We start from the raw sequence: 23,411 nt of genomic DNA, 5'->3' as shown, positions 1-23,411 counted from the left end.
GATACTCAGTGCCAGATGAGGCTGCCTCGGGTGTGGGCGTGGGGGCTGGCCAGTGGGGCGGGCGGCGGGGAGGCGGGACAAGGAGAGGAGAGCCGGACAGTGGTGAGCCCAGGGGCCTCTCTAGGTCCAGGACACATAAATATTGACCTAAGTAGAGGGTGGAGCAAGGAGGGGCAGAGGGAGCATCAGGCTCTCAGCCATGATCCAGGCATCAAGTAACGTCATCTGGAAACCTGCTCTGTCCAGTACCTGAGCATCCTGAAAACAGCCTCTGGTCCTTCCTGAGGATTCTCCAGCCCACCCATGATCCTCCCCATTCCTGCTTCCTCAGCACCCAGAGGATGTCCTTTCTTGGACTCCCAACCTCTAATCACTCACCCCCTTCCTGACCACTCCCTGCTCCAGCTTATTTTCCACTTCAAATTTCTACTGTCTTCTTTCCATCCCCAACAAGACTAAGCTAAGGAGAAAGAACTCTGTTCTCTCATTTTTCTCTCCCGAATATTTGGAGGCACAGGAGTGGGGTAGCAAGACCTAATATGTGGATAAAGGGAGTGTCTCCCTTGTCAAAAAAGAAGAAGATGGAGTAGAAAGTAAGGGAAAAGGACAGCATTTGAGGTAAACAGGAAGAAAGGGGGTTGACTTCACAGGGATGAAAAGAAATGGGTGAGAAGTTTCTGAAATTAGAGGAAGCGGCTTCCCTAGGATGGGTATAAGCATGGCAGACAGAAGGTCCAAGTGGAGGCACCCAGTAGCACATGTTGACTGAGATGTTCCAGAAGATGGGCCCAGGACTCACAGGTCTACAAGGCTGGGCTCATCCTGGGAGAGGGAGGGGAAACAAGCAGAAGGCCTCAGGTGCTGTCAGCTCTGCAGCACTGAATCTCCAGCCACTACTGTTCTGCTGCCTGTTTGTGCTCCCCTCTGGCCAGGCATCGGGCCCCCACCCCCAGCCCAGTTTTTCTCCCAGGCCCCAGGGTTCCAAACCAGGCCTCACTTCAGCCTTTTATTCTATTTGTCCATCAAATCTCTTGTCCATGATAGTCAGGTTAGCTCTTGGGTAGCCCCTGAACATTTTACAAAACACCCTGTCATGTCTAGAAGGCCCCCCTGCTGTATACCCCTCTCCTTACACCCACTCCACTCTCCTTAGCCCCTGGTCCAGGGCCAGACTCTCCCTCCAGGGTGGAGACCAGGAGAGGGGGGTCAGCTCTCAGGGGCTGGGGGGCCCAGGCCAACCCCTTCAGCAGCACTCTGCAGCATATCCAGGGCCTCCCAGAAAAAATCCTTCTGTGTGGCCATCAAGGGCATCCAGCCCACGATCTCCTTCATCTTCTCCATGCGGTCCTGCAATGTGGAGCAACTGTGGATCTGGCTGAGGTATTCTTCATAGGCCCAGGCTACCCCCCGAGGGTCCTGGGGTGCTCCGGCCTCCAGGCTGGGCTCAGAGGTCCCCACCACCCTGCTGGCTGGTAGGTCCCGATAAGCTGGGTGGTGCTCGATGTCATGGCTAGACAACATGTAGAGGCACTCTCTGGTAGAGCAGAGGGAGCAGGCACACAAAGGGACCTTGGAGGAGAGAAGGGTGTGATGAAGGGGGGCCTTTATTGTGGGGTTCCAGGGAGCCCCAGCTTTTGTGTTCCTCCCTCTCATACCAGCCCTGAGCCAGCAAGTGAACTAGGGCAGGCTGAGACATGGGGTTGTGTGAGGTCAGAGAGGGTCAGCAGGGGCTAAGGGAGAGAGCCAGAAGCCTTGGTGTATGGCCAGAAAGGGAGGTGGGTGGTGCTGGGGCCTTGGGACCCTGCAGGAGCCCCAGCTAGAGTCCGCTGGGCTAGCTGGCTCTATTGTGCCTGCCCTCCCTGGTTGCCCTCTTGCCTGATCCTGCTCTGACCTTGATGTGGAGCTTGACGAAGGAGGCACTCCCCTTAGGCCAGCCAGGGAGGCGGCCTCCAGCCCCACAACCGCAGCCCAGAAGCTCCTTGCTGAAGTCCGAACCCTGACTCAACACCAGGGAATGGTTGAGGCCACACCACAGGGCAATGGGGCGTTGTAGATAATGTACCTGAGGACACAGGCCAGGGTCCCTAAGGGAGCTAACACCAAGGGACTGGGGGCTCAGGGCAAAGAAGGGCTATAGGAAGGCTCAGGGCAAAGAAGGGCTATAAGAAGGCTCAAGGCAGAATCTTGGCAAACTAGGAGAAGTGGGGCCCAGAGTCCCCTCCCCTCCCCAAGGGGGTCCACCCTCCTGAATGTAGCTGGGCAGAGGTCTCTCACCCCTTGATCCTCTGGCAATTGCAGTCTGACCACATGGGCTCTGGCACTTCTGTTGGTTGCTCATCTTTGCTCCCCAGAAAACAGCTCCTTGCCTAAGGCAGGCCTGCTACTGACTAGTCACACTCACTATGTGGGCCAGTGCCAGTCCATTCCCTCATCCTGCCTTCCAGTCTCAGGACCAGGACTGTTCTTCCTCTCCCCAAAGGTGAAAGACTGCCCCTCCCCGTGCAAGTCCTGGTTAGCCCCCAGGAAGGACTTTCCTGCCACTTTCTTCTCCCTTCCCTCTGCAGCACTGTCAACTTGTCATATTGCTGTTTTCTAAAATGACCACTCTATTTTGAAGAAACATTTCAGTATGATTCCTGCTGATGTTTCTCTTTTAGGCGGCAGAACTGGTTATGTGACCAGTATGAGGCTGCCCACATTCTTGTTCTCACCACAACCAATCTTTCCTGAACCATCCTGTGATGTCCCTTCTCTTCCTACTGTGCTACTGACATGTTCTCTCCAAATGCACTTGACCTTTCAGCTGCCTCTCCCGCATGCTTCCTTCTGAGATTGTGAGGGCTTTCATTTTGGAGACAGAGATAAGCAATTTATGATCATTAGAAAAATCATAAAATATTGGGAGGCAAAAATTAATTTAAAAATCAATGGAAATCCCACCACCTATTAACACCTTGCTGGATATTCTTCTTCACTGCTGCCTATACAAATATGTATATACAAATTGTAGATTTTCAAACTAAAATGGAATCTTACTATGTAAACCACTTAATCATTTTTTTTCACCTAAAAATTTGGCATGACCATCTTTCTATGTAAGTATGGTCTTACATTATCACTCTGTTACCATGAATGAAACCCTCCTGTTTGAAACTTTCTGTGCCCTGTGGCTCCTGGGATTTGACATTCGAGGGTGTGCCTCCTGTCTCAGACAATTTTTTCATTCCCTCGCCTTATTTCCAGTTTTCTCCTTTATCTCTACTTTTGTCATTTCAACCTTGTTTCAACCTGGGATCTAATTTGGACTCTTCCTGTTTCCTCAAACCTGCATCCCTTTCCAACTTAAACTTTTGTTGGTTGGTGATACCACCTTTCTTTAAAGGATGTATTGCCAGAGCCACCTTTGACCTACACCCCTTTCCTCACACATCCAATCTGTTTTCAGAACCTGTTTATTTTCTTTCAAAACATCTCATGTAGCCATTCCTTTCCATTCTTGCTGCCACTGTACAGCATCCAGGCCCTTGTCTCAAGTGCTGCCATCACTCAACAGCCTCCCAGTGGGTTTCTCATTCTTGGTGGCCTCTTGTGCACCATGGACAGATGACCTGTTTGCAGTCACCCCTGGAGGTACCTTCTCAGAATCCCTGAGGACTCTTTCCCAGATTTCTACCTTTCCAGGTTCACACCCACCTATACCAATTTCCAAAGCTCCCTCTGCTTTAGGTCAGTCTTTTCACTGTTCCAGGTATATGCAAGCTTTGTCCTTATCTCATTACACAGACTGCCCTTCCCTATACCCATCTGAATCCTGTCTAATCTCCTAGGCTCTGCATACTTATCACCTGTTCTAGTTACTGCAGCCCACCAGGTCTCCCCACTTCACTAAATCCCTACTGCACTGCAAAGAATAGACCTCACAGTGCCAAGCTGGGTAAGCCATGCAGCGGTTACACAGACGTTACATTTGGTTGCCTTAAATTTGCCAGGGAGTAGGGAGTGGAATCTAAGGAAAGCAGAAAAGTGGAGATCCAGGGGATATGGAACTGGAGGAAGGGGTTAGGATAAGCATTGCTGGGAAACAATCTCACTTGTGTGGGTTCCCCTCGGTCCATTTTGTCCCCTGTTCCCAGCTGCCCATATCTGTTATTTCCTTGCATAAAGATTCGGCCAAATTCATCTACCAGGCCAAGGTGATTGTAGCCAAGAGCACAGAAAAGGATCTAGGAGGTAAGATAAAACAGAGAGGTAGACATTCAGTTCCCTCCAGAGCACGTCTGGGCTCCAAATCTCCCAACTGCAAACCTGCCATTCCCAGCTGATTTCTTTGGCCTTGCCCTCTACATCACCCCTCCCTCTGAGTCCCCTGTCCTTCCCTGATCATTTGGTTTCTGCCCATATTTTTGGCCTTTCAGTCCCTAGCCTCCCGCTCTGGTCTGCCCCTTTCTTCCAGGATCCTACCTTGGCAGGCAGCGAGAGAGCAACCGGCATTTGCTGATCCAGGGGGTCAAAGGCTTGAAGGGTCCCAAAGAGATCACGATACACCCCCGGGGTATGCACCTCAAAATACACTCCCCCCTGGTCTGGGGGGTTGGGAGCCCTCAGCTCAGCAGCTTTGGGCTCCCATTACCTAGGGATAAGGCCCCGCCTGGAATGAAAGCTGCAAGATCTGGGGAATCACACACCCACTAGCAATTCACCAGACAGGATGTCTGGGAACCTAAACTGAAACTCATCTTTTCCCTGGGATGGTCAAAGGGGTCCACCACAGAGCTGGAGTAATGATAAAGGGGTGTCCACATCTAGGAGGTACATCTAGGGCTGGGGTCTGCTGCAGAAGGGAGATGGTTCTCACCCGTGATGTACAGGGTACTGCTCTGGTTGGAAGCCATGCAGGCCACCCGCAGGTGAGGCATGCAGCAGGACATTTTCCTCAGGGCCAGCTGGACTGTGTAGGAGTGTGGCTGGTCCAGCTGGGTTTCATTCACTACCAAAGAGTAGATCTTTCCTTCCTCTGGGAGTGGGGAGAAGCAGACAGTTATGTGGGGGAGGGACCCTCTAATGGCCGCATTAACTTCCCAATAGACTCTCTAAGCCTATGGGATGAAACATTTCCTGCCCCAGAGTGGGGCTGGAAGAAAAAGGGTAGAGATGAAATAGGGGAAGAGTGGCTGCAAGTTCATTCCCCAGACCCCAGACCCTTGCCCCCCGGAAGAAATCAGGAAAGTCCTTCAGCATGAGAGAGGAGCAGAAAAACCAGAAGTTAGACTTGGCAGAATTCAATTTGAGTGTTAGGAAGAATGATGTCTGGGGGATTCAGGGCCCTGCTTAGCATTAAGAAGAGCAGAAGTTCTCAGGCTTGGGAATGTGGTTAAATATAGGGGACACTGAGAAAGCGGGGCAGGGGGACAGTTGGGGGTATAAAGTGAGGTGCCTGGCATGGAGGATGGAGAGGCTAGAATTTTAAAAACCAGGCTTTCTCTAGAACAGTGGTTTCCAACTATTTTATGGCTGGACCCTTTATTCATATGAAATGTGTGGAATCCTAGGCTAGGAGACAGACAAGAGCAGAGCTATTTGATCAGAGAGCAGAATGAGGTGTCATGCAGAGCCCCATGTGCAAGGCTTCCCCGAGCTTCCCCTGCAGCAAGAGCCTGTGGGAAACAGTTTGCAAACCACTGCTCAAGGCCACACCTGTGAGCAGCAGTAGAGCACGCTGGGTCTCCTGGCCAACGAGCACAATCTGTTTGAACCTCATGGAGTGGTGGAAGGTCATCTTGAAGACCCGCTGTCCACTGGACTGCAGATAGACCTCGACACAGTCACAGGCCTGGCTGCTGCTGGTGCCTACCGCTCCAGGCTGCTCCCGCATGGCCAACACATAGAGGTATTTGCGGTAAACCGTGTCACATCTTGGGTCCGAGGCAAACTGTAGGGAAAGATGAAGGTGTCTGAATCTAGGTCTAGAGTGGGATGAGGCTGGGCCAACTGGATCCTGGAGTGGGACATGAGATACTTAGGTCCAGTGTGGGGAAATAAGGCCTTGTTTTCCAGTTCCTGGTATGGGAGGGCTGCCATCCTTAGGACACCACCTAACCCTTAGGACACCCCAGACCCTTAGGACTGGGGTGGGCCCTGGGTCTCCAGAGAAGGGGTGGGCTTTCGGCTGCTATGGCTCTGCTACTTACATCCTTGACTCCACGGCACAACACAACATAGCGGCAGGCCTGCTTCCACTGGATTTGGCCAAGGGTAGAGGAGACCAAGGCATTTTTGAGGAAGAAGAGAGTTCCTGCATAGTCAAGAATGAAGACGTGGTCCTTGGTGGGCAAAACGCGGCGGTAGCCATGAGCTAGCAGGGGGGCTACACTCTTGCTGAGACAGCGGCGGCGACCCCTAAATGCCTGGAAATACAGGCCCTTCGTGTCTGGATAAAGGAAGGAGATGGAAAGTTCAAGGAGCCAGGCTGACACAAGGGTGGTGAATCAGAGCTTGTGAAAACTGCATTTCTCAGATACCCTGGTATTTAGCTTCTCTCTATCCCCAGGACTAGGGAGCAGATGCCTTCCAAAGGACATATGGAAAGCTTAGAAGACATGCTTAATTATGCCCCAAGTCTGGACTTCAGTTCTCTACCCCACCTCAGCCCAGGGCCAGACACTTGCTTCTAAGTGAGCAGTTCTTTGGTTCAACCTTGCATCAGACACTTCAAGGGAATATAAGAATATAGAAAACAAGCAGAAAGAAGAGTGAAAAGGAATGACTGAGAAAAGCCAGTAACCCCTGTCATCTAGCTCTGGATCTGCTATCTGTATCTCCACCTCCAGTGTGGAAGATGAAGTAATTGGATAGGGGCTTGCTGGCACAGGATGGGGGTTAGAGCAAGGTTCACAACCTGGGATTTTGTCCTTCAGGGGACACTGTCACAGCTGGGGGAGGGGCTACTGGCATCTCATGGGCAGAGGCTGGGGATGCTGCTAACACCCTACTGCACACAGGACAGCCTCCCAATTCAAATAACTATTTGGCCTAAAATGTCAACAGTGACAAAGTTGAGAAACCCTGGTTTAAAGGAAGGAAAACTGCAGGTGTGGGAGGTGGAGGATGTCTCAAGGATGAGATTTGGAAGAGAGTTTGGTAGGGATGCTGGTAATGGGAGCTCTGGGTGAGATGTCTATGGAGCCTTGACGTGCTTGATGGCATATGTTTGCATTGTTAACAAGTGCCTTCCAGACAGGGGCTCTGGGAGTTTGGCTGGGAATGCTGAGGCAACTTTATGGAGCAAGAAGGAGGCCAGAATAAGATAGCACCAGAGACAAAGAGAACTGGAGGTTCTGGGGAAGATGTACAGTTAAGAATGGCAGCTCTCTTCCAGGGCCGGACCCCAGAACTCTGCTCCCGTAGACGAGGATTGAGCCTGTGACAGATGCGTCTCCACACGCTCTCAGCATCACACACTTTGCGGAAGTAGTGGCAGGTCTGCCCTAGAGCGACTACATCTCTGACTGGGAGGAATGAGATGATATGCTCCACCTGGGGGGCAGGAGGGAGGAAGTAGGGGTCACTGACAGGTGTGCCCAGTGATCCGGCCCCCTTTATTATTACCTCCCCTGCTGCAAGGACTCACCAGCTCTGGGGGGAACAACTGAACAGAAATAGGGTTCCCTCTCCCCTTCTTCTCTTCACCCCCAGGCTCTGGGCCACATGAAGGGCAGCTCCGCTTCATCTACCCAGGGAGAAAGGGGAGCACAGGTGTTCCATGAGAGCCATGCCTCTTTCCCTTCTTACAGCCTTTCATTACTGTCTTGAGGGCTCATAACTCTGACTTCCACCTCTGTGCTGTCAAATCCTTCTAAGTCCATGTGTCACCCCTCCCTGGGTCTGCCGTGTTGCTTGGTCCAACTTCTTCAAATCATCTCTCCCCCAAACACTTGCTGCCATCTTCCTGCCCTTCTCTTTCCTGGTTCCCCCTCCCCCTGAGCTCCTCCTATCTGCACAGCCTAGGGAATCTTTGCAGCTTCCATCTCTGGCTTCTCCTTACCATCCTGACTGCCCCCTCCCTGCTCATGTCCTCATCTCTCTGGCCTCCTTGGTGCCCAGTACTCAGCTCCCTGGCCCCTGGCCCTGCTGCTTTTCCCACACCATGTCCCCTGCCTGGGCTTGGGGGACCTCTAGGGCCCCTCTGCCTCCTAGCCCCTCCCCCATGGAGTCTGGGACAGACAAACCTCTCTGTGACCTCACTGCCCAGCCACTGTGACCTATTTTCCTCCTCAACCTTGCCTGAGATTTTCTCTCACACAGCTACTGGGTTCTAGCTCAGTTCTAGTCACTCAATGGCTCATGGGATGGATATGCATTTTACAGGAGAAATTAATTGTGAACACTGGTAGATGAGGACTTTACTTTCAGGTTTTCCTGCTTGAGGTCCTTTTAGCACTAACTCTGTATGTACAAACACTAGTGAATCCTTCATATCTCAGCAGGCTAGGGCCTCTGGGGGATTAGTAGCTCAAGAGTATAAACTCAGAAAAAGAAAAGTATAAATTCAGTTTCATAGGTGAGGCGGGGAAAGTGACCCTGCTAATCATTTATCTCATGAAAGCATACACACACTGGATGAAAATGGGAACAATTCAGCACAAACTCTTTATAAAGTCTCATAAAACACATCCCAAAGCAGATTTCCTGGAACAGTAACAACAATGCATGTATGGACAATCTAATACAGTGGAAGAAAGGGATAGATAGATACTCTGAAGGCTTTGGATGTTTTCCAGAGTCTAAGGTACTACTTTAGCTTTATGGGGGGAGGGAGGCTGACATATGTGAGACACAGGAGTTGAGGTTGTGTATGTCCAGGCAGGGGCACAGGATCTATAGACACACCTATGCAGTAGCTGGGAAATCCAGTCCCGGACAACCAGCCCTCAGCTCTGCAGTATCACACTTTCATGCTTTTACTGTGCCAGCTATGAGACTGTCAAACATCCAATCAAACCCCTTATTCATGGTGACAAGTAAACAGCTAGTCTGGGACTCCTAGGATGGAATTGTAATAATTCAATAAATGTTTAGGAGTACCAACATCTGAGATGTGCCTTATGAGAAACAGCCTTCAGTTATTTGTGGTTAGGCAACTATCAAGGTATTAAATAGACTGATAATATTTTGCCATCTAAAAGGATGTTAAGATCTCAGCAGGCAAGAATCGTTATCTTCCTCTTGTATGGGGGTCCCCTTTATCCACTCCATTGCACCCTGGGAGAAAAAGAGGGTGCAAACAAGAGTCCACTGTAAAAGCGGGTGAGGTGGGCCACCTGGCTTCCAGTGCAAACTGTCAGTAACTTGCTGTTCGCTCTGGCCAACGCACCAACTTCCCTTCGCCTCAGTCTCCTCATCTGTACAACGGAGGTCTTCCAGATGGACATCTAGACTAAACCCCAGGTCCTCTCATCACATTTCCTGCCTAGGTGCGCTTCCCTGGTCAGGCTGGCAGGCCGGGCGGCAGCTCTCCCCGGTCTCCTAAAACCCTCCCTCCAAGAGCAGAGCGCAGCATCTCGTCTCTGGGAAGCCCCCCTGACCGCCGGGACTCCGCAGACGGTCGCAAGGCCTCAGCCCCCGCAGCCGGAGTGGCTTTCACGGTCCCTTCGGCGCAACGACTTCCGGCACACTGGCCTCAAGTGTCGCCTTACACCTTTCGGCGTCCCTCACTCCCTCAGTGCTGGCTTCCTCCCTAACTCGTCCAGTTCGCACTCGCCATTCTAACCCCCGTATTGCTCCCAGTCGGCTCCACGTTCTTTATTTCAGTCTCAAAAGTTCTAGCTCACCCGCCTCCTCCTCAGCGAAGGGACCGCCTCGTCACCTCCACTATTGGTAGGGGGAACTGTCCCTCAGAGACGAGGCCGGGCCAGATTCCTTCTGGAGATTTAATTGGTCTTCTTGACAGTCACTCGCCTGTATCTGGCTTGCGATTGGTCTTCATTGGACGAGAGCCCGCCACAGGCTTGCGCGCTCTCCGCCGCTATCACTTCTAGTCAACTGCTGGAGCCCCGCCTCCTTCTTTGACCTGATTGGCTCCATCTCCAGCCCTAAGCATTGCGATTGGATGCGGCTGCGCGGGGCGGGTCGGCCGTTGGCTAGCTCTCCAACGTAGTGCCCCTCCCTTTCCCTGTCTCTCCGCTGGGTCGGAGTCTCCACCCCCGCGGAGGGTTCTGATTAGCCACTTCCGACGCTTCTAGGGACCCCGATTGGTCTGCAAGGTCCCTGCGCTCGCTTCCTCCTCCTTAAAGCGACTACGGCGGCTCCAAGGAGGGGGAGGGGCAAGGAGGGACGGCCGGCCTCGTCAGTCAGAAAGCAGGAGCCGCCAGGAGCGGATGGCGGCGGCGGTAGCGGCCCCCCTCGCCGCCGGAGTTGAGGAGGCAGCGGCCACGATCTCTGTTCCTGGGTCTCCAGGTTTGCCCGGGAGCCGTAGTGCAGAGCGGGCCCTAGAGGAGGCCGTGGCCACCGGGACCCTGAACTTGTCTAACCGGCGCTTGAAGCACTTCCCCCGGGGCGCGGCCCGCAGCTACGACCTGTCAGACATCACCCAGGCTGGTGAGTGCACCCGGCCCTGAGCCCGGCCGGGGCCTAATTTGCATGTCCCCGCCCCCAGCTTGTTTCTCCCAGGCCGGGGAGTGTGGCCCGCCCCTTCACCTGGCGGTCGGGGTTCTCGACTCTCCACTTTTACATAAGCGTGCTGCCACCCACTCCTCACTTTGAGAACTGCTAAACTGAGAACACATTTCTCTTTTAAACGGAAAGCCCAGCGTCCCAGGCCGAGCGTGGTCAGTTTCACCTCCCTGCGCTTTATTTGCATATCTGCCTACCTGTAGAATGGTCCCGCCCCTCACCTGGTTGGCTATTTGCATGACCTCTTCAACCTCAGTTCTGACCCGTCCAAAAAGCAGTCGTCCTGAGGACTCCTTTTTCTTCCTCCACTTTGTCTCCAACCGTTTACCACGTTCCACCGCGATCCGAGCAGCCCCAGGCTCCCCCCGTTCCCATGGATTTACCCTTAACGACGTGATGTTTTTGCTTACTTTGTAGTCCCGCCCCCTGAGGTCGCTGGCCCTGTCTACTGTTCACCCAGCCATCCTACAGGAAAGAAACAAACCTCCCGAACTCTTTCTCCCCAGCTCTTCCGCTTTTTATCCCTGACCCCCTTATCTGAGACTCCTCCTCCCTCCTGCGTGTGTAAGGTCACTATGAGCCTGTGATCTCACGAAGACCCTAGAATTACCCTTTCAGTTTTTGCTTTTCTTAGGGGGAGGGACTTGAGGCAGTTGCTGAAAGAAAGGACATTTTATCTCCTAGCTAGGAGTGCTGGGAAGCTAGAGACTGTCTCCCACAGTCCTTCCACTCCCCCACCCACAAGGTCCCGCTAATCATGCCTCCACCCTGGTGTCTCTTGATGGTAGGGTGTGCAGGACTCTACTATAACAGGTGAGTCAGGCCTCAGCTGCTCTGGAAGCAACAACCTATGACCTTGGGCTGGCAGCTGGGGGGTGGAGATTGGCAGAGGGGAGGAGGACTGCATTCCCGAAGCTCCACCCCAGCCTAGCCCAGGGTGGGATATGGGGCCTGGGGTTGTTCGTCTGAGGGTACTGGAACTGGTGTCTTCCTTAGCAGGTGCCTTTTCACCTGTTAACTCTCAAGTGGGCACAGATACTCTTTACCCCACTCTTCTGGGGAGAACCAGTTGAAACCTCTCCACTTTCCTTGGGTTGCTGGGTAAACTAACTTGCCCACGATGCAGTCACTGGGTCCAGGGAATGGGTGAGCCCGGGAGCCATTCCTATCCCTCTCAGTCTCCCCCAGCTGCCCTTCCCCCATTCTCCAGATTGACCTTAGCAGCTGTGTGACACTCACAGTCTGTTCCCTTTTTCCTCCCCCTTGCTTGTCTTCTAACAAAGACCAAATGTTATTCTTTACTTCCTTAAGGCTCTGTCTCTGAGTGGACTCCTGGGGAAAACTAAGAACTCCCTGGCCCCTCCCAGCTCTTACCCCCTTTCCTCCTCCCCCAGCATTCCGGCTCAGGGTGCAGTCAGTACTGCAAATGAATTTGTGTGGTGAGGCGGGAAAATCCCAGCTTCTGTAGAATCCCTCTCTGCCCTGCCCTCCACACAGGAATCCTCAGTCCTTTCAGGGCCCAGGTTCTAGGCCAGGTGGGATCTTTATTCAAAACTCTCCTGTGTCCTCCCCTCTGCAAGGAGGGTGCTTATAACTTGAGGCAGAAAGGGGAAGTCACAGAAACACAGTGTTGCCCATACCCTGCTCTCCATGCCTCCTTGCTCTCCAGTCCAGACTAAGAGCTTCAGTGCTCTGCTGCCTGAATCGTGATAAACTCTTTCTGCTTTCCCAGCTTTTTCTGAACCTTCATCTTCCTTGCATGTTTCTGATGGCACAGGTCCCTGATATCCGTTAGGCTCTGGTCCGTGGGCTGCCCCCCCGCCCCCCGAAAAGTAGGATGGATCCCGAGAGGGGGAGGGGCTGCTTTCGCAAAGGAGAAGTGTCGGCTTGTTCTCACAGACCACATCCTGTTCCTCCTGTGCCCTGCCTCCTCCAGCCTGGGCTCCCTTCCACTCCTAGTTTTTGGCCCCACCAGTTGCTTACCCCTGATAACTTGTCCTCCACCCCCTTCATCCACAGGCATGTACACTCATGTGTGGCCTTGTGGAAAGCAGGCAGGTGGAGGGAGGGTGAGAGGAGAGCCACATCTGATCCTCCCATTCCCTCTGGAACTGGCTTCTCCCTTCTCCCAGGACGGGTCTTCTATCTGTGTGCATCCTCGCTGCTGCAGAGAGGGAGAGAGAATGATTGCTGGGCATCAGGCTGTCATCCACCGTGGGTGGTCCCACCAGATCTAGGAATGACAGATTGTTTCTACTTCATTTCCTGTCACAAGACTCGTTTTCTTGGGGGTATACCCCAGCTTCCCATCACCCCGGCTTTTGCTCACCTCTTTCTGTGGGTGGGGGTGGTATCTAAGATGCTTCCCCTAGTTCTGTTGCCTGGGACTTCCCCCCAGCAGGCCCTGGGCCCCTGCCACTACAGGCTAAGCAGAGGAAACAGAAACCGGGGCTGGTAGAGGTCTAATCGGTTTCCCCACATTGGTGGGAACCCCAATGCCTGACTCCTTGCCTTAGAATAGCAAGCCACTGCTTGAGATAAGGGGGTGGTAATAGAGTCTACCCTCCTTTCCGCCCTCTCCACTCCTCACTCATGCCCACAGCACAGACAAAAGACATGATCGTCTGAAGTCTGGGTCAGTAAGAGAGGGCGTAGAGGAGGGCTGTGGGCCTGGAAGAGGGTGGGAAGGAGGCCAGCCCTGAAGAAGGTGTACTGAGATGGGAGGGATTTGGGGATTTCTAGTTTCCACCTCCAGTTTGGTTGGCTTGCCTTCCCCTCCTCGTCCTAGGAAGTCTGTTACTTCAGAGATCCTGTGACTTGGCTTACTGATCCCAGGGGCTGGTGAAAAACCTTTGTGCAGTGTCATGAGCCTTACTTAACTCTAGAGTCGGGCTGTAATGACCCTTGGTTTCTCCCTTGTGTTGAAGCAGGGTGAGGTTGGGTGATTGGGCCCCTGAGGAGGGATGAGCTTTCTCCGTGGTCTCCCCAGAGGTTGACCATACTCTTACCTTGAGCCTCCCAGCCCTGTCACCTTGTTTTCTTTGGAGCACCAACCTCTCCTACCACCTCTGCCCTGCACCTCTCTTGGCATCACAAAACAACAGGAACAAAAAGCAAGGGTTACAGAATCCAGCCATCCTTCCAGGATGGCCCTTCATTTGCATGTTTGAAGATGATGTTCATGGCTTATCCCCCATGTCTGGGCTTCTGTGTCCCAGTGACCCTAGCGCGTTCGCCTTCTGTTTGCATTCTGGTCATGTTTGGAATGTGCTTCACTTTGCAGAAGGCTTTGGTTCTGTCCCCAGGGAGCCCAGGTTTACAGGCCTGATTCTTTAGGTCTACTGGGAGGTAGAAGGCTGGGCAGCTGGCTCTGGGGAAGTTACAGGGTTCTCCTGTCCAGGGCTGGGCCTTTCCAAAACTCTCTCCTGACACTTACTTTCCCAGACCTGTCCCGGAACCGGTTCCCCGAGGTGCCAGAGGCAGCATGCCAGCTGGTGTCCCTGGAGGGCCTGAGCCTCTACCACAATTGCCTGAGATGCCTGAACCCAGCCTTGGGGAATCTCACAGCTCTTACCTACCTGAACCTCAGGTAAGGAGGCGTGGCAAGGGCAGCGTGCAAGGTTGTCCTTCTCAGCCCCACGTGCCCTGAGTGACCCTGAAAGGAGGGCAACACTGGGATGCTAGGCCCGGGGAGCAAGCCCATTGCCTTTGTCCCTTCCACAGTCGAAACCAGCTGTCGTTCCTGCCACCCTACATCTGCCAGCTGCCCTTGCGGGTGCTCATTGTCAGCAATAACAAACTGGGAGCCCTGCCTCCTGACATCAGCGCCTTGGGAAGCCTGCGGCAGCTTGTGAGGATGGGGAACAGGGCAAACCGGGGGTGGTTGGGGCTGTGCAGCATTGGGGCTCTAGGGACCTCTTTAGGGGAAAGGCCATGACTAAAGGAGACAGCCAGAGGCAGGTGGTGGTTCTGCCCCTCCTGGTCTTGTGGCTCCTTCCCTACTTCTTTCCTGATTCCAGGATGTGAGCAGCAATGAGCTGCAGTCTCTCCCCGCAGAGCTGTGCAGCCTTCCTTCCCTACGGGATCTCAATGTTCGGAGGAACCAGCTCAACACCTTGCCTGATGGTGAGAAAAATGAACAGCTCGGGGTGTATGCAGGTGCATGTGTGTGCATCTACCTTGGAGAAGTCATAGGCGAGGAATCTTCACAGAAAAACAATACCTTAGGTGCCCAGGGTTTTGCACTGTATAAAAAGTTTATTTGCTCTTGACTAGCAGTCCTCTGAGGCTGGCAAGGCATGGATTATTAGCTTTATTTTACAAACACACAAAAAGGCATAGGAAGGAGAGTAGGTGAGCGTGTTGGCACCCTGTAGAATCTCATGTTTCAAAGGTTACCCAGTGTCCCCACTCGCCTCAGCAGGAACTTGCAAACACCTGAGGCTGATGATACCCTGTGCCTAGTCCCCAAAGATTCTAGTCAGAGGAGTCCTGTGCTGAAGCCCAGGCATCCCCATTTTAGTGAGCTAATTGTGATGCACCCCATTATTTGATAGCATCTGCTCCAAAGCAGGCACACCTCCCTTTATCGAGCCAGCAGTTCTGTGTGTGTGTTTTAGGTGAAGAACAGGTAGATATGAGTGATGTCACTAAGATTTGGGGCCAACTCTTAAAACATAATGGCTTCATGAGGAGAGACAAGCTGAGGAAAGTGCTAGAACAGGACTTCTAAAGCGCTGCGGGGGTCAGGGGGCATGCGGCTGTGCAGAGGCAGAGCAGGAGTGGCCTTTGAAGGAGAGTTCTCCTTCCTTATGCATCCCAGGCCAAGGGAAGCCTGCATCAAAGCATGGGTGTAGTTAGGGAGGCAAGGCTGGACAGGAAGGGCCTGTGCCATGCTGGCCTTGGTTTCAAAGAACAACAGAGAGGAGACTGGTGGTTACCAATTTTCTTTGGGCCCCTACTCCTCCAGCCTTCTTCCTTTCCAAATCAGTAGGGGTACAGATAAGCATTTGATCAGGGCCACAAAAGAGACCCCAGCCCAATGCCTTGGGGGATACAGGAAGCAGCAGTGAATCCCACCCTAATGTTTGGGAAGATTTCCTGGAGGGAGACCACACGAGCTGAACCTTGAAAGATGCGTGGGACAGAAAAATGGCATTCTTCCAGCTGAGCAAAGAGCATGTGGAAAGGCCCAGCAGCTGAGGTGCTAGAGGGTTGTTGGATGTGGTATGAGAGTGGGTAGTGAGGTGGGAAATGTGGGCTGAACCAGATCATGAACACTTTGACTGTGCTGGGTCAGGGAATGGTGATTTTTATTCTGTGTCTCCACTAATCCAGATGTGCCTTTGGAGAAGTTAGAAAAAGGCACTCTTTCTCAACTAGTGGTTACCAAAGGGGAGGGGTGTGGGAGGGTGGGTGGGGAGGGAGGGAGAAGGAGATTCAGGGGTATTATGCTTAGTACACATAGTGTGGGGATCACAGGGAAAACAGTGTAGCACAGAGAAGGCAAACTGCATCTTACTACACTGATGGACAGTGACTGCTTTGGGGTATGGGTGGGGACTTGAGAATATGGGTAAATGTAGTAACCGCATTGCTTTTTCATGTGAAACTTTCATAAGAGTATATATCAATAATACCTTAATAAAAATTTTTTTTAAAAAAGAAAAAGGCACCCTTTCCCTTGGGCAGCACGGCTTCACCCAGGGGGAGGGCGTAGCTAGTGAAATGAGGGTGGAATCGCAATGCCTCATCACCCTCTGCAGTCCCAGCCACAAGTATGGAAGGTTTTTGAGCAATGTGATGTCACAGTTTTGTTTGGATCTGTGATAGCCACTTGAGAATGAGGGTGGGCTGAAGTGTGGAGTGGGTAGGACACAGGAAAAGGAGGGAAGCAGGTGGGCTGGGCAGGGCCTAAAGTTGATAGACTTACTGAAGGTGGGCCAGATTTGTGCAGAGAGGTCGTCTCTGGGCATCCCCTAGCCAGCCAGAGCAGAGGTCGTGTGGGACCCCAGGTTGCTGAGCTGGTCAGAGCAGAGGGCAGAGGAAGTGAGCATGAGGCTGCCATCCTTGGGCAGGCTCCTGACTCTTCCCTCACCCACCCCCAGAGCTGGGGGACCTTCCTCTTGTCCGCCTGGATTTCTCCTGTAACCGTGTCTCCCGCATCCCGGTCTCCTTCTGCCGCCTCAGGCACCTGCAGGTCATTCTGCTGGACAGCAACCCCCTGCAAAGCCCACCTGCCCAGGTGAGGGGTGGGCTTGGGTGGACCATGGACACAGGGCTGAGAATGGGCAAGAGTTTTTGGGGTGGGTCCTTTAGTAGCCAAGTTGGATCTGGGGAGCCCCTTCCCCTTTCCCTAACTCCCCTCCATGTGCCTCTTACACCTAGGTCTGCTTGAAGGGGAAGCTTCACATCTTCAAGTACTTATCAACAGAGGCTGGGCAGCATGTGGGGTCTGCACTGGGGGAACTAGCCCCTTCCCGCCCCCCAAGTTTCAGTCCCTGGTAAGTCCCAAGTGGGAAGGAAGGGAGCCCCTGGGCACTTAATGCCCCTTCCTGGCATCAGGGACACCATGGTTTGCGGTGGGAGGGTGAGGGGGTTGCTGCCCGGTACAGGACTGACCAGCTCTCTCTGGCTGCCACCAGCCCCGCTGAGGACTTATTTCCGGGACGTCAGTATGATGGCGGGCTGGACTCAGGCTTCCACAGTGTTGACAGTGGCAGCAAGAGGTGGTCTGGAAATGAGGTAAGGGTCTCCTTTCCAAGAAATATTGCAGGTCTCAGCCCAGGGAAGAACCTCTGAGCTGGGACCGTTTAACTGGAACCTCCAAACCTCCGAGTGACCAACGGCCCTAGCTGTCCTCTTCCTCCCCTCCTCCAAGGATCTTGGGGAAGGGGTAGCTTAGTGGCAGACCACAAGCCCTGAACCCTGTGGCCCCTGGCACTTTGGAGAGGCTCTCCCATCTCTGCACTCCTGCATTTACAGTCAACGGATGAATTTTCGGAGCTCTCATTCCGGATCTCAGAGCTGGCCCGGGAGCCTCGGGGCCCCAGGGAGCGGAGGGACGATGGCTCCAGTGAGTAGTGGGGTCGGGCCAGGGGGCTGGGGGAGTGGACAGGCACCTGAGGTCTCCAGCTGCTTGCTGATGTGCCCTGACCACTCCAGCTGATGGAGACCCTGAGCAGATTGACTTCATTGACAACCACGTTCCTGGGGAGGATGAAGAGCGAGGTGCTGCTGAGGTGAGCCTCCAGCCTTTGTCTGGATGTCCATCCACCATGAGAGTAGACTGGTGGGAGAGTCAGTGCAGACTTGGGGGACACATGCCTTCAGCCCCCCTGCTGCTCTTTCTTCAGGAGCAGCGACCACCAGGATTAAGCCCTGCGGCAGGGGACGGGGAGAGGGCACCCAGCAGCAGGTACTGCAGAGCCACCGAGCCTTCCCGCCCCCTTCACTCCCTCAACCTTGGGCCTCTCTTCTCCCCTGACCTGCCTGCCTCTTTCTCAGGCAGGAGGAGCCCGCAGGGGCGGAGCGGCGGCGCCCGGACTCCCTGCAGCTGTGGCAGGAGCGGGAGCGGAGGCAGCAGCAGTGTGGAGTGTGGGGGGCCCCCAGGAAGGACAGGTGTGGACATAGGTTGGGCTTCTGCGGGGTGGTGGGCCCCAAAAGGAGTGGAAACAAACTCTCCTGAGCTACCTGCCCTCCAGCCCGGCCCTGCTGACCCCACATCTCCTTCACTCCAGTTTTCTGAAGCTGGGGCCCCGGGCTGCAGGTGGAGGGGCTGCGGCCGGATCCATTCAGGCCACCTACAAGTATGTGTCCTCCCTCCTCCACCTGCCTAGGCCCCTTCTGTGCACCCCCCAAGCCTCCCTCTAATGCCCTTCCTGTCTCTCCTCAGCGGTATGCCCAAGTCCAGTGCCACCCCGCTGGGGGCTTCTGGGGGGCAGGGAGCTCCCGTCCCTGCCTCCACTGCCCAGGAGCCCCTTCTGATAGCTGGACCAGGTGGGATAAGCTTTGGGAAGCAGATGGGGTCCTGTGTAGGTGAGAGGGTGGTTGGGACTGGTGGCATGAGGGAAGAGGGGGACTCAGGGATGTCTTTCTCACCTGCCCCTGGCACCCAGCGGCAGCTCCTGCTCCCCGGCCACTGGGCTCCATTCAGAGACCGAACAGCTTCCTCTTCCGCTCTTCCTCTCAGAGTGGCTCAGGTGGGTCCCATCTCCCCATCCCTGTCCCCAGCGCTCACCCAGTGCTCACCCAGTGCTGAACTCTGGGCTATGGTCTTCCCTTCTGGCCTGGGAGTTTCTAGTCTATTGTCCCTTTGTGATGAAAATCCCGCAAGTACAGAGGCCCGGGATGTGGGAGCCAGACACTACAACCCGGCTACAGTTGACAGTGGGCAGTGGAGACAGCCTACATACCCTCCTTTTTCCCCAGGCCCTTCCTCACCAGACTCTGCCTTGAGGCCTCGGCGAGCCCCCCAGGTTCTGGATGAGAAGGAGCTGATGGCTCATCTGCGCCAGGTAAGAAGGGGGCTCTGTGTGGGCGCGGCCTGGGCTCAGCATGGGGCCTCCAGGTCCTTGGCCTTCCTTGGCACCCTCTTTGCCCACCTTGGTGCTTCTGCTAAGGACAGGAGGAGCAGGCGGAGTGCCCTGCTGACCCTGACCCCTCTCCTCTGCCTCCCAGGTCCTAGAGTCCCGGCTGCAGCGGCCCCTTCCTGAGGACCTGCCAGAGGCTCTGGCCAATGGGGTCATCCTCTGTCAGCTGGCCAACCAGCTGCGGCCCCGCTCCGTGCCCTTCATTCATGTGCCCTCCCCTGCTGTGGTCAGTGGGGGCCCAGAGTGGGAGGAGGGGATGTGACAGGGACTACAGCCTCTCCCTTACTTGTTTCTCTTCTTCCTTCCCTACCCACCCCTAGCCAAAACTCAGTGCTCTCAAATCTCAGAAGAATGTGGAGAGTTTCTTAGAAGCTTGTCGAAAAATGGGGGTGCCTGAGGTATGGGAAGTTGTGTTCTCAGGAGCCCAGGTCTGGTATCTGCCCTAAAGAGTGGTGGCATCTTGGGTGCAGCTGAGCTCTCTGCATGGATGGCGGGGCCTGTCAAACGGGTCTGCTCCCAGAAGGAAGCCTGTCCAGAAGCCACTGTCCTGCACAGCTCCCTCCCTGCATGCCTCCCCTCCCTGCGCTCAGCATGTTGGTGTGGCTCTGGCCTTGGCACATGAGGGATGGGGTGGGAAGGATTGTACTGCTGCCGCTGATGTCTGTCCTTTGTCCCTGTCCATCTGTCCTACTCTCCCTTCCCAGGCTGACCTGTGCTCGCCCTCGGATCTCCTCCAGGGCACCGCCCAGGGGCTGTGGACCACCATGGAGGCCGTGAAGTGGGTTGGGGGCAGGGCACCCCCGCCCCTCTGGCTCCCCTCTGGTCTGGGCGGCTTCATCCTCTTCTACGTGGCCCTCATGCTGCTGCTCTATGTCATCTACACTCGGCTCCTGGGTTCCTAGGACCTGAAGTCACCTCTTCCCCACTTTCTCCCCCCACCCTGTTTCTATTTATAAGACTCCCCTGCTGCCCCTTCCCCACCGGTGGTGCCTTCAGCCCCTACCAAAGACACTAGAGAACCCCCCCTCCCCACTCACAAACACTGACCTCTGAGGCCCCACTCTGGTGTCCCTGCCCCTGGGCCCCAGCCTCTGGCTGCCCTCCCATAGTCCCACCTGGGCTGCCTCCTGTGCTGAGGGTGGCTTCAGTTCCTCTCCTGGCCCTGCCTGCCCTCTGCTCCCTCAGAGGGATGGACCTTAGCCTTCTCCTTGCATCCTCCCCCCACCCTGCTGTTGGTGGGGGGGCTAAATTATATTTTGTAGAGAGAACTCTATATTTGTAGGAGATGCAGGGGCCCAGGCTGGGTCCCTGTCTCCATGTATAAATTGTACAGACTGTGCCGCCTATGTGTTGTGTTGACGTCTGCTCTTGCTGTGGCCAGGACTAACCCTGGCTGTGCCTTTTGGGCTCTATGTGTCAGCCTGCGTACTCCAGCATTTCCCTCTGGAAGTGACAGGTTTCTACTCCCCCTGAGTCTTGGCGCCCTATGTTCTCTCTCTTCTGTTACCTGCTGGCAGCTTCCTTCATCTCATTTGTCCCCCAGCCTTGTCCAGGGTGCCCCTGACCTTCCCCTCCTACATCTTGAAGGGCCAGTCCATTTGCCCACACTCCTTTAGGGTGTCTCCACCCTGCTCTCTGCCAAGGGCAGGGAAGTTGAGAGAAGGTGACAAGGGGAACTTAACCTGGGCCCCTTCCCCCAGGAGTCCCTGTGCCAGCCCCACCACATCCTGGAAGAGGAGGGGGCCCCGGGAAGGGGTCTTCCCTACATCGCTGCTGTCGTCCACGCACTGCTGGAAAGGCCTTAGAGGTTGAGGTCGGGGTACAGGGCCCCGACCCAGCTGGGACCCTGGGAGCAGAAGACAGATCCACCTGGGCTCTGCTCTTTAGCAAGGACTCTGGTGAGGGCATCCTTGGGCCTGGCCCTGTTCTTTGGGCAGCCCCCAGCCCCAGGGGTTAGAAGCAGCCCTGGCTCAGCAAGGTGCCTGGCTTCCCCTGGGTACCGCCAAGGGTCTGGGATGGAAGACGGCACCGGATTTTGTGTCAAGTGCAATAAAGAGAAACCTGAAGTCTAGGTTGCCCTTCAGGTGTGTTGGCTTGTGTGTGTGTGTGCGCGCGCGCACGCGTCTATGAGCAAACGCAGTGCGGCGGGATGCAGGGATCGCCGTCAGGGCCCTGCGGTAGCGTCTGCACGCTGGTGAGGTCTGGCGGGCACGCGGACGCCGCCACCCCCGCTGCCAGGGGGCGCCCGCGAGATCCCGGCGGGAGCGCGCTCCACGTGGGCCGGAAACGCGCTGGGCGCCGGCGTCGCGGCGAAGCTCTGTGAGGTGGGCTATCGACTAGGGCTCGCAGGGAAGGGAAGGGCTGTACCGAGTGGCTGGGCCGCGTGGGGCCCGCGTGGGGCTGGGGAGGGGCGAGGCGGGCTGAGCGAGAGGCCCTGGCGACGCGGGGCCCAGAGGTGCTGCCCTGCGCTGCCCTCCCCTCCCCTCAGACGCAGTATGTTGCCCTGGTCCCCTTGGCGGTGCGGCGCCGGGGAGGAGCAGGCGCCCGAGGAACAAGACTCCTCGATCAGCAGTGACTCCTGTAAGGCCTGGCCCTCTGGAGAGGGAGCCGTGGGGGAGCCAGGAACGCCCCCACAGGCCAGGTGAGGGGCTCGGAGGGAGAGACCTGGGGGTAATTCGCGGGGTGGCGTCCATAGTGTGAGAAAATCGCAGTTGTCCATATGGAAGAATGGGTATGCGCCATCTCCCTGCACCAGGCACCCTCAGCTCTGCCTTGGAGATACTCAGACATGGAAGGGGGTGTCTGACCCACGGGGTGAGGCTGTGACTCAGTACCTCTCCGTCCCAGCCCGCAGTCCCTGTCCCCGAGGCCTTCCCGGACTTGGAGAGAGCAGCTGTCGCCCCAGCCTCGCTCAGGCCTGGCTGCCCAGCAGGCCCCGGGAACTTCAGGTAGGTACCAGGCCTTGCTGCCTTTACCTCCAACCCTTAACAGCTTGCTGAGCCTGTTTTAATCTCCAAGTTTCTCCCCCAGTTCCCCTTCCCCCGCCGAGGCCCTGGGAGGTGGCCCCCCCAAGGATGACCACCTTGTTAGCTCCATGGGACCCCAACTATGAGGCTAAAGTAGGACCTCGGCTGGAGTGGGTGAGTTGGGGTACCTATAGCTTTGTCTCTGGTGGGGCAGGGATGACTTGGGAGTGACCGATGCTCCCATGATCTTTTCTGCCCTTCACAGGGGCCCAGCTGGGGGTCTGGCACCTCCTTCTCAAGCCGGACCTTGTGTCATCCCTCATTCTGGCCATTGTATGGGGCAGCTGCTGGCAGGGGCCTGAGGCCCCAGGCCTCAGCAACAGGACATCAGAATGGAGAGCAGGCGAATAGGGGTGCAGGTACATCCCTTGGTTCCCCGGCTCTGGAGTGATGCTCTGCAGGGAACCAGGGCAGAGCTCTATGGTGTGGGACCTTCAGCCTGCAGCTCTAAGAGCAGCTTCTCCTTCCCAGGGTTCCCAGTGATGTGCAGTGAAGTCTTTCTTTCAGACCCGTTGCTGCCCTGTGGGCAGCATGTTCCCCTGTACCTGTCTGAAGACCCTGAGCAGGTGAGCATTCCTCTTGCCCTGGCCTCATCCCAGCCTTCATGCATGGGCCTGGGAGGAGACACTGCTCCCTCCTTTTTCTTCAGGTGGTGGGCTCTCTGAAGCTGCTGCTCCCACCTCCTATCATGTCTCCTCAGGTTCATCGAACCCCTTACCCTGGATGCTCCACTGCCTGGCTCAGTGGGCCTGAGCTGATCGCTCTCACTGGCCTCCTGCAGATGAGCCGGGGGGAGCCAAGACTCAGCTCCCTGGGGGCTCCTGCAACTCCTGCTGGTGCCCCAGACCCTGTCTCTGACCAGCCAAGCCCCAGTGGTGGCCAGAGCTGCCCTTACTGCGCTTATCCATCTCTCCCACAGACCCCAGACACCCATTATCCATAGCCCCTCTGGGGGCAGATTGTGTCCTTTACTTTCCCAAACAGGTTCTACTGACAATAAAACAGTGTTGGTTTGCAGACAGGCTCCTTGTGCGTAGCAGAGTGGGGTGTGGAGGCAGGACTGGGATCTCTTCCTCTACCACAGCTTTGGCTGCCCTCCCCTCAAATTTTTGTTTCTCATTGGCCA

At 55.2% G+C, this 23,411-nt stretch overlaps 3 protein-coding genes across 9 annotated transcripts; 2 read left to right on the top strand and 1 right to left on the bottom strand.

Moving 5' to 3' along the window:
• Positions 1 to 183: 183 nt before the first annotated feature.
• Positions 184 to 11,191, bottom strand: FBXO24 (F-box protein 24). Of its 4 annotated transcripts, none has more exons than XM_017679933.3 (10): positions 10,890 to 11,191; positions 7,628 to 7,726; positions 7,350 to 7,533; positions 6,189 to 6,427; positions 5,695 to 5,929; positions 4,856 to 5,014; positions 4,462 to 4,583; positions 4,092 to 4,223; positions 1,892 to 2,062; positions 184 to 1,569 (listed from the first exon to the last, which is right to left on the bottom strand). In XM_017679933.3, exons 1-10 carry the CDS (start codon positions 10,905 to 10,907, stop codon positions 1,207 to 1,209), a joined length of 1,722 nt encoding a protein of 573 aa, XP_017535422.3. In that variant the 5' UTR covers positions 10,908 to 11,191; the 3' UTR covers positions 184 to 1,206. The 4 variants fall into 4 exon arrangements, with proteins under 4 accessions (XP_017535422.3, XP_017535423.3, XP_073071223.1 ...); XM_017679934.3 differs by lacking the exon at positions 10,890 to 11,191 and adding an exon at positions 9,828 to 10,060; XM_073215122.1 differs by lacking the exon at positions 10,890 to 11,191 and adding an exon at positions 8,042 to 8,195.
• Positions 10,237 to 21,342, top strand: LRCH4 (leucine rich repeats and calponin homology domain containing 4). Of its 4 annotated transcripts, XM_017679931.3 has the most exons (19): positions 10,237 to 10,593; positions 14,113 to 14,257; positions 14,392 to 14,518; positions 14,688 to 14,793; positions 16,776 to 16,912; positions 17,056 to 17,171; positions 17,313 to 17,412; positions 17,653 to 17,743; positions 17,833 to 17,909; positions 18,024 to 18,085; positions 18,175 to 18,288; positions 18,408 to 18,476; positions 18,563 to 18,666; positions 18,786 to 18,869; positions 19,099 to 19,184; positions 19,348 to 19,485; positions 19,580 to 19,657; positions 19,964 to 20,037; positions 20,960 to 21,342. In XM_017679931.3, the coding sequence occupies exons 1-19, from the start codon at positions 10,374 to 10,376 to the stop codon at positions 21,069 to 21,071; spliced, it is 2,040 nt and encodes a 679-aa protein (XP_017535420.2). In that variant the 5' UTR covers positions 10,237 to 10,373; the 3' UTR covers positions 21,072 to 21,342. The 4 variants fall into 4 exon arrangements, with proteins under 4 accessions (XP_017535420.2, XP_017535421.2, XP_017535419.2 ...); XM_017679932.3 differs by lacking the exon at positions 19,964 to 20,037; XM_017679930.3 differs by having other exon boundaries at positions 19,964 to 21,342.
• Positions 21,343 to 21,449: 107 nt separating this feature from the next.
• Positions 21,450 to 23,302, top strand: SAP25 (Sin3A associated protein 25). Its single transcript, XM_017679938.3, has 7 exons — positions 21,450 to 21,583; positions 21,748 to 21,900; positions 22,107 to 22,207; positions 22,290 to 22,399; positions 22,491 to 22,644; positions 22,757 to 22,851; positions 22,986 to 23,302. The coding sequence occupies exons 2-7, from the start codon at positions 21,755 to 21,757 to the stop codon at positions 23,226 to 23,228; spliced, it is 849 nt and encodes a 282-aa protein (XP_017535427.2). The 5' UTR covers positions 21,450 to 21,583; positions 21,748 to 21,754; the 3' UTR covers positions 23,229 to 23,302.
• The last annotated feature ends 109 nt before the right edge of the window (positions 23,303 to 23,411 follow it).

The sequence above is a fragment of the Manis javanica genome, chromosome 10 (genome assembly GCF_040802235.1).
Source record: "Manis javanica isolate MJ-LG chromosome 10, MJ_LKY, whole genome shotgun sequence".
In the NCBI taxonomy this organism is placed as follows: domain Eukaryota; kingdom Metazoa; phylum Chordata; class Mammalia; order Pholidota; family Manidae; genus Manis; species Manis javanica.
Note: the sequence above shows the minus strand (reverse complement) of the source record. Positions and strands in the feature narration are given on the sequence as shown.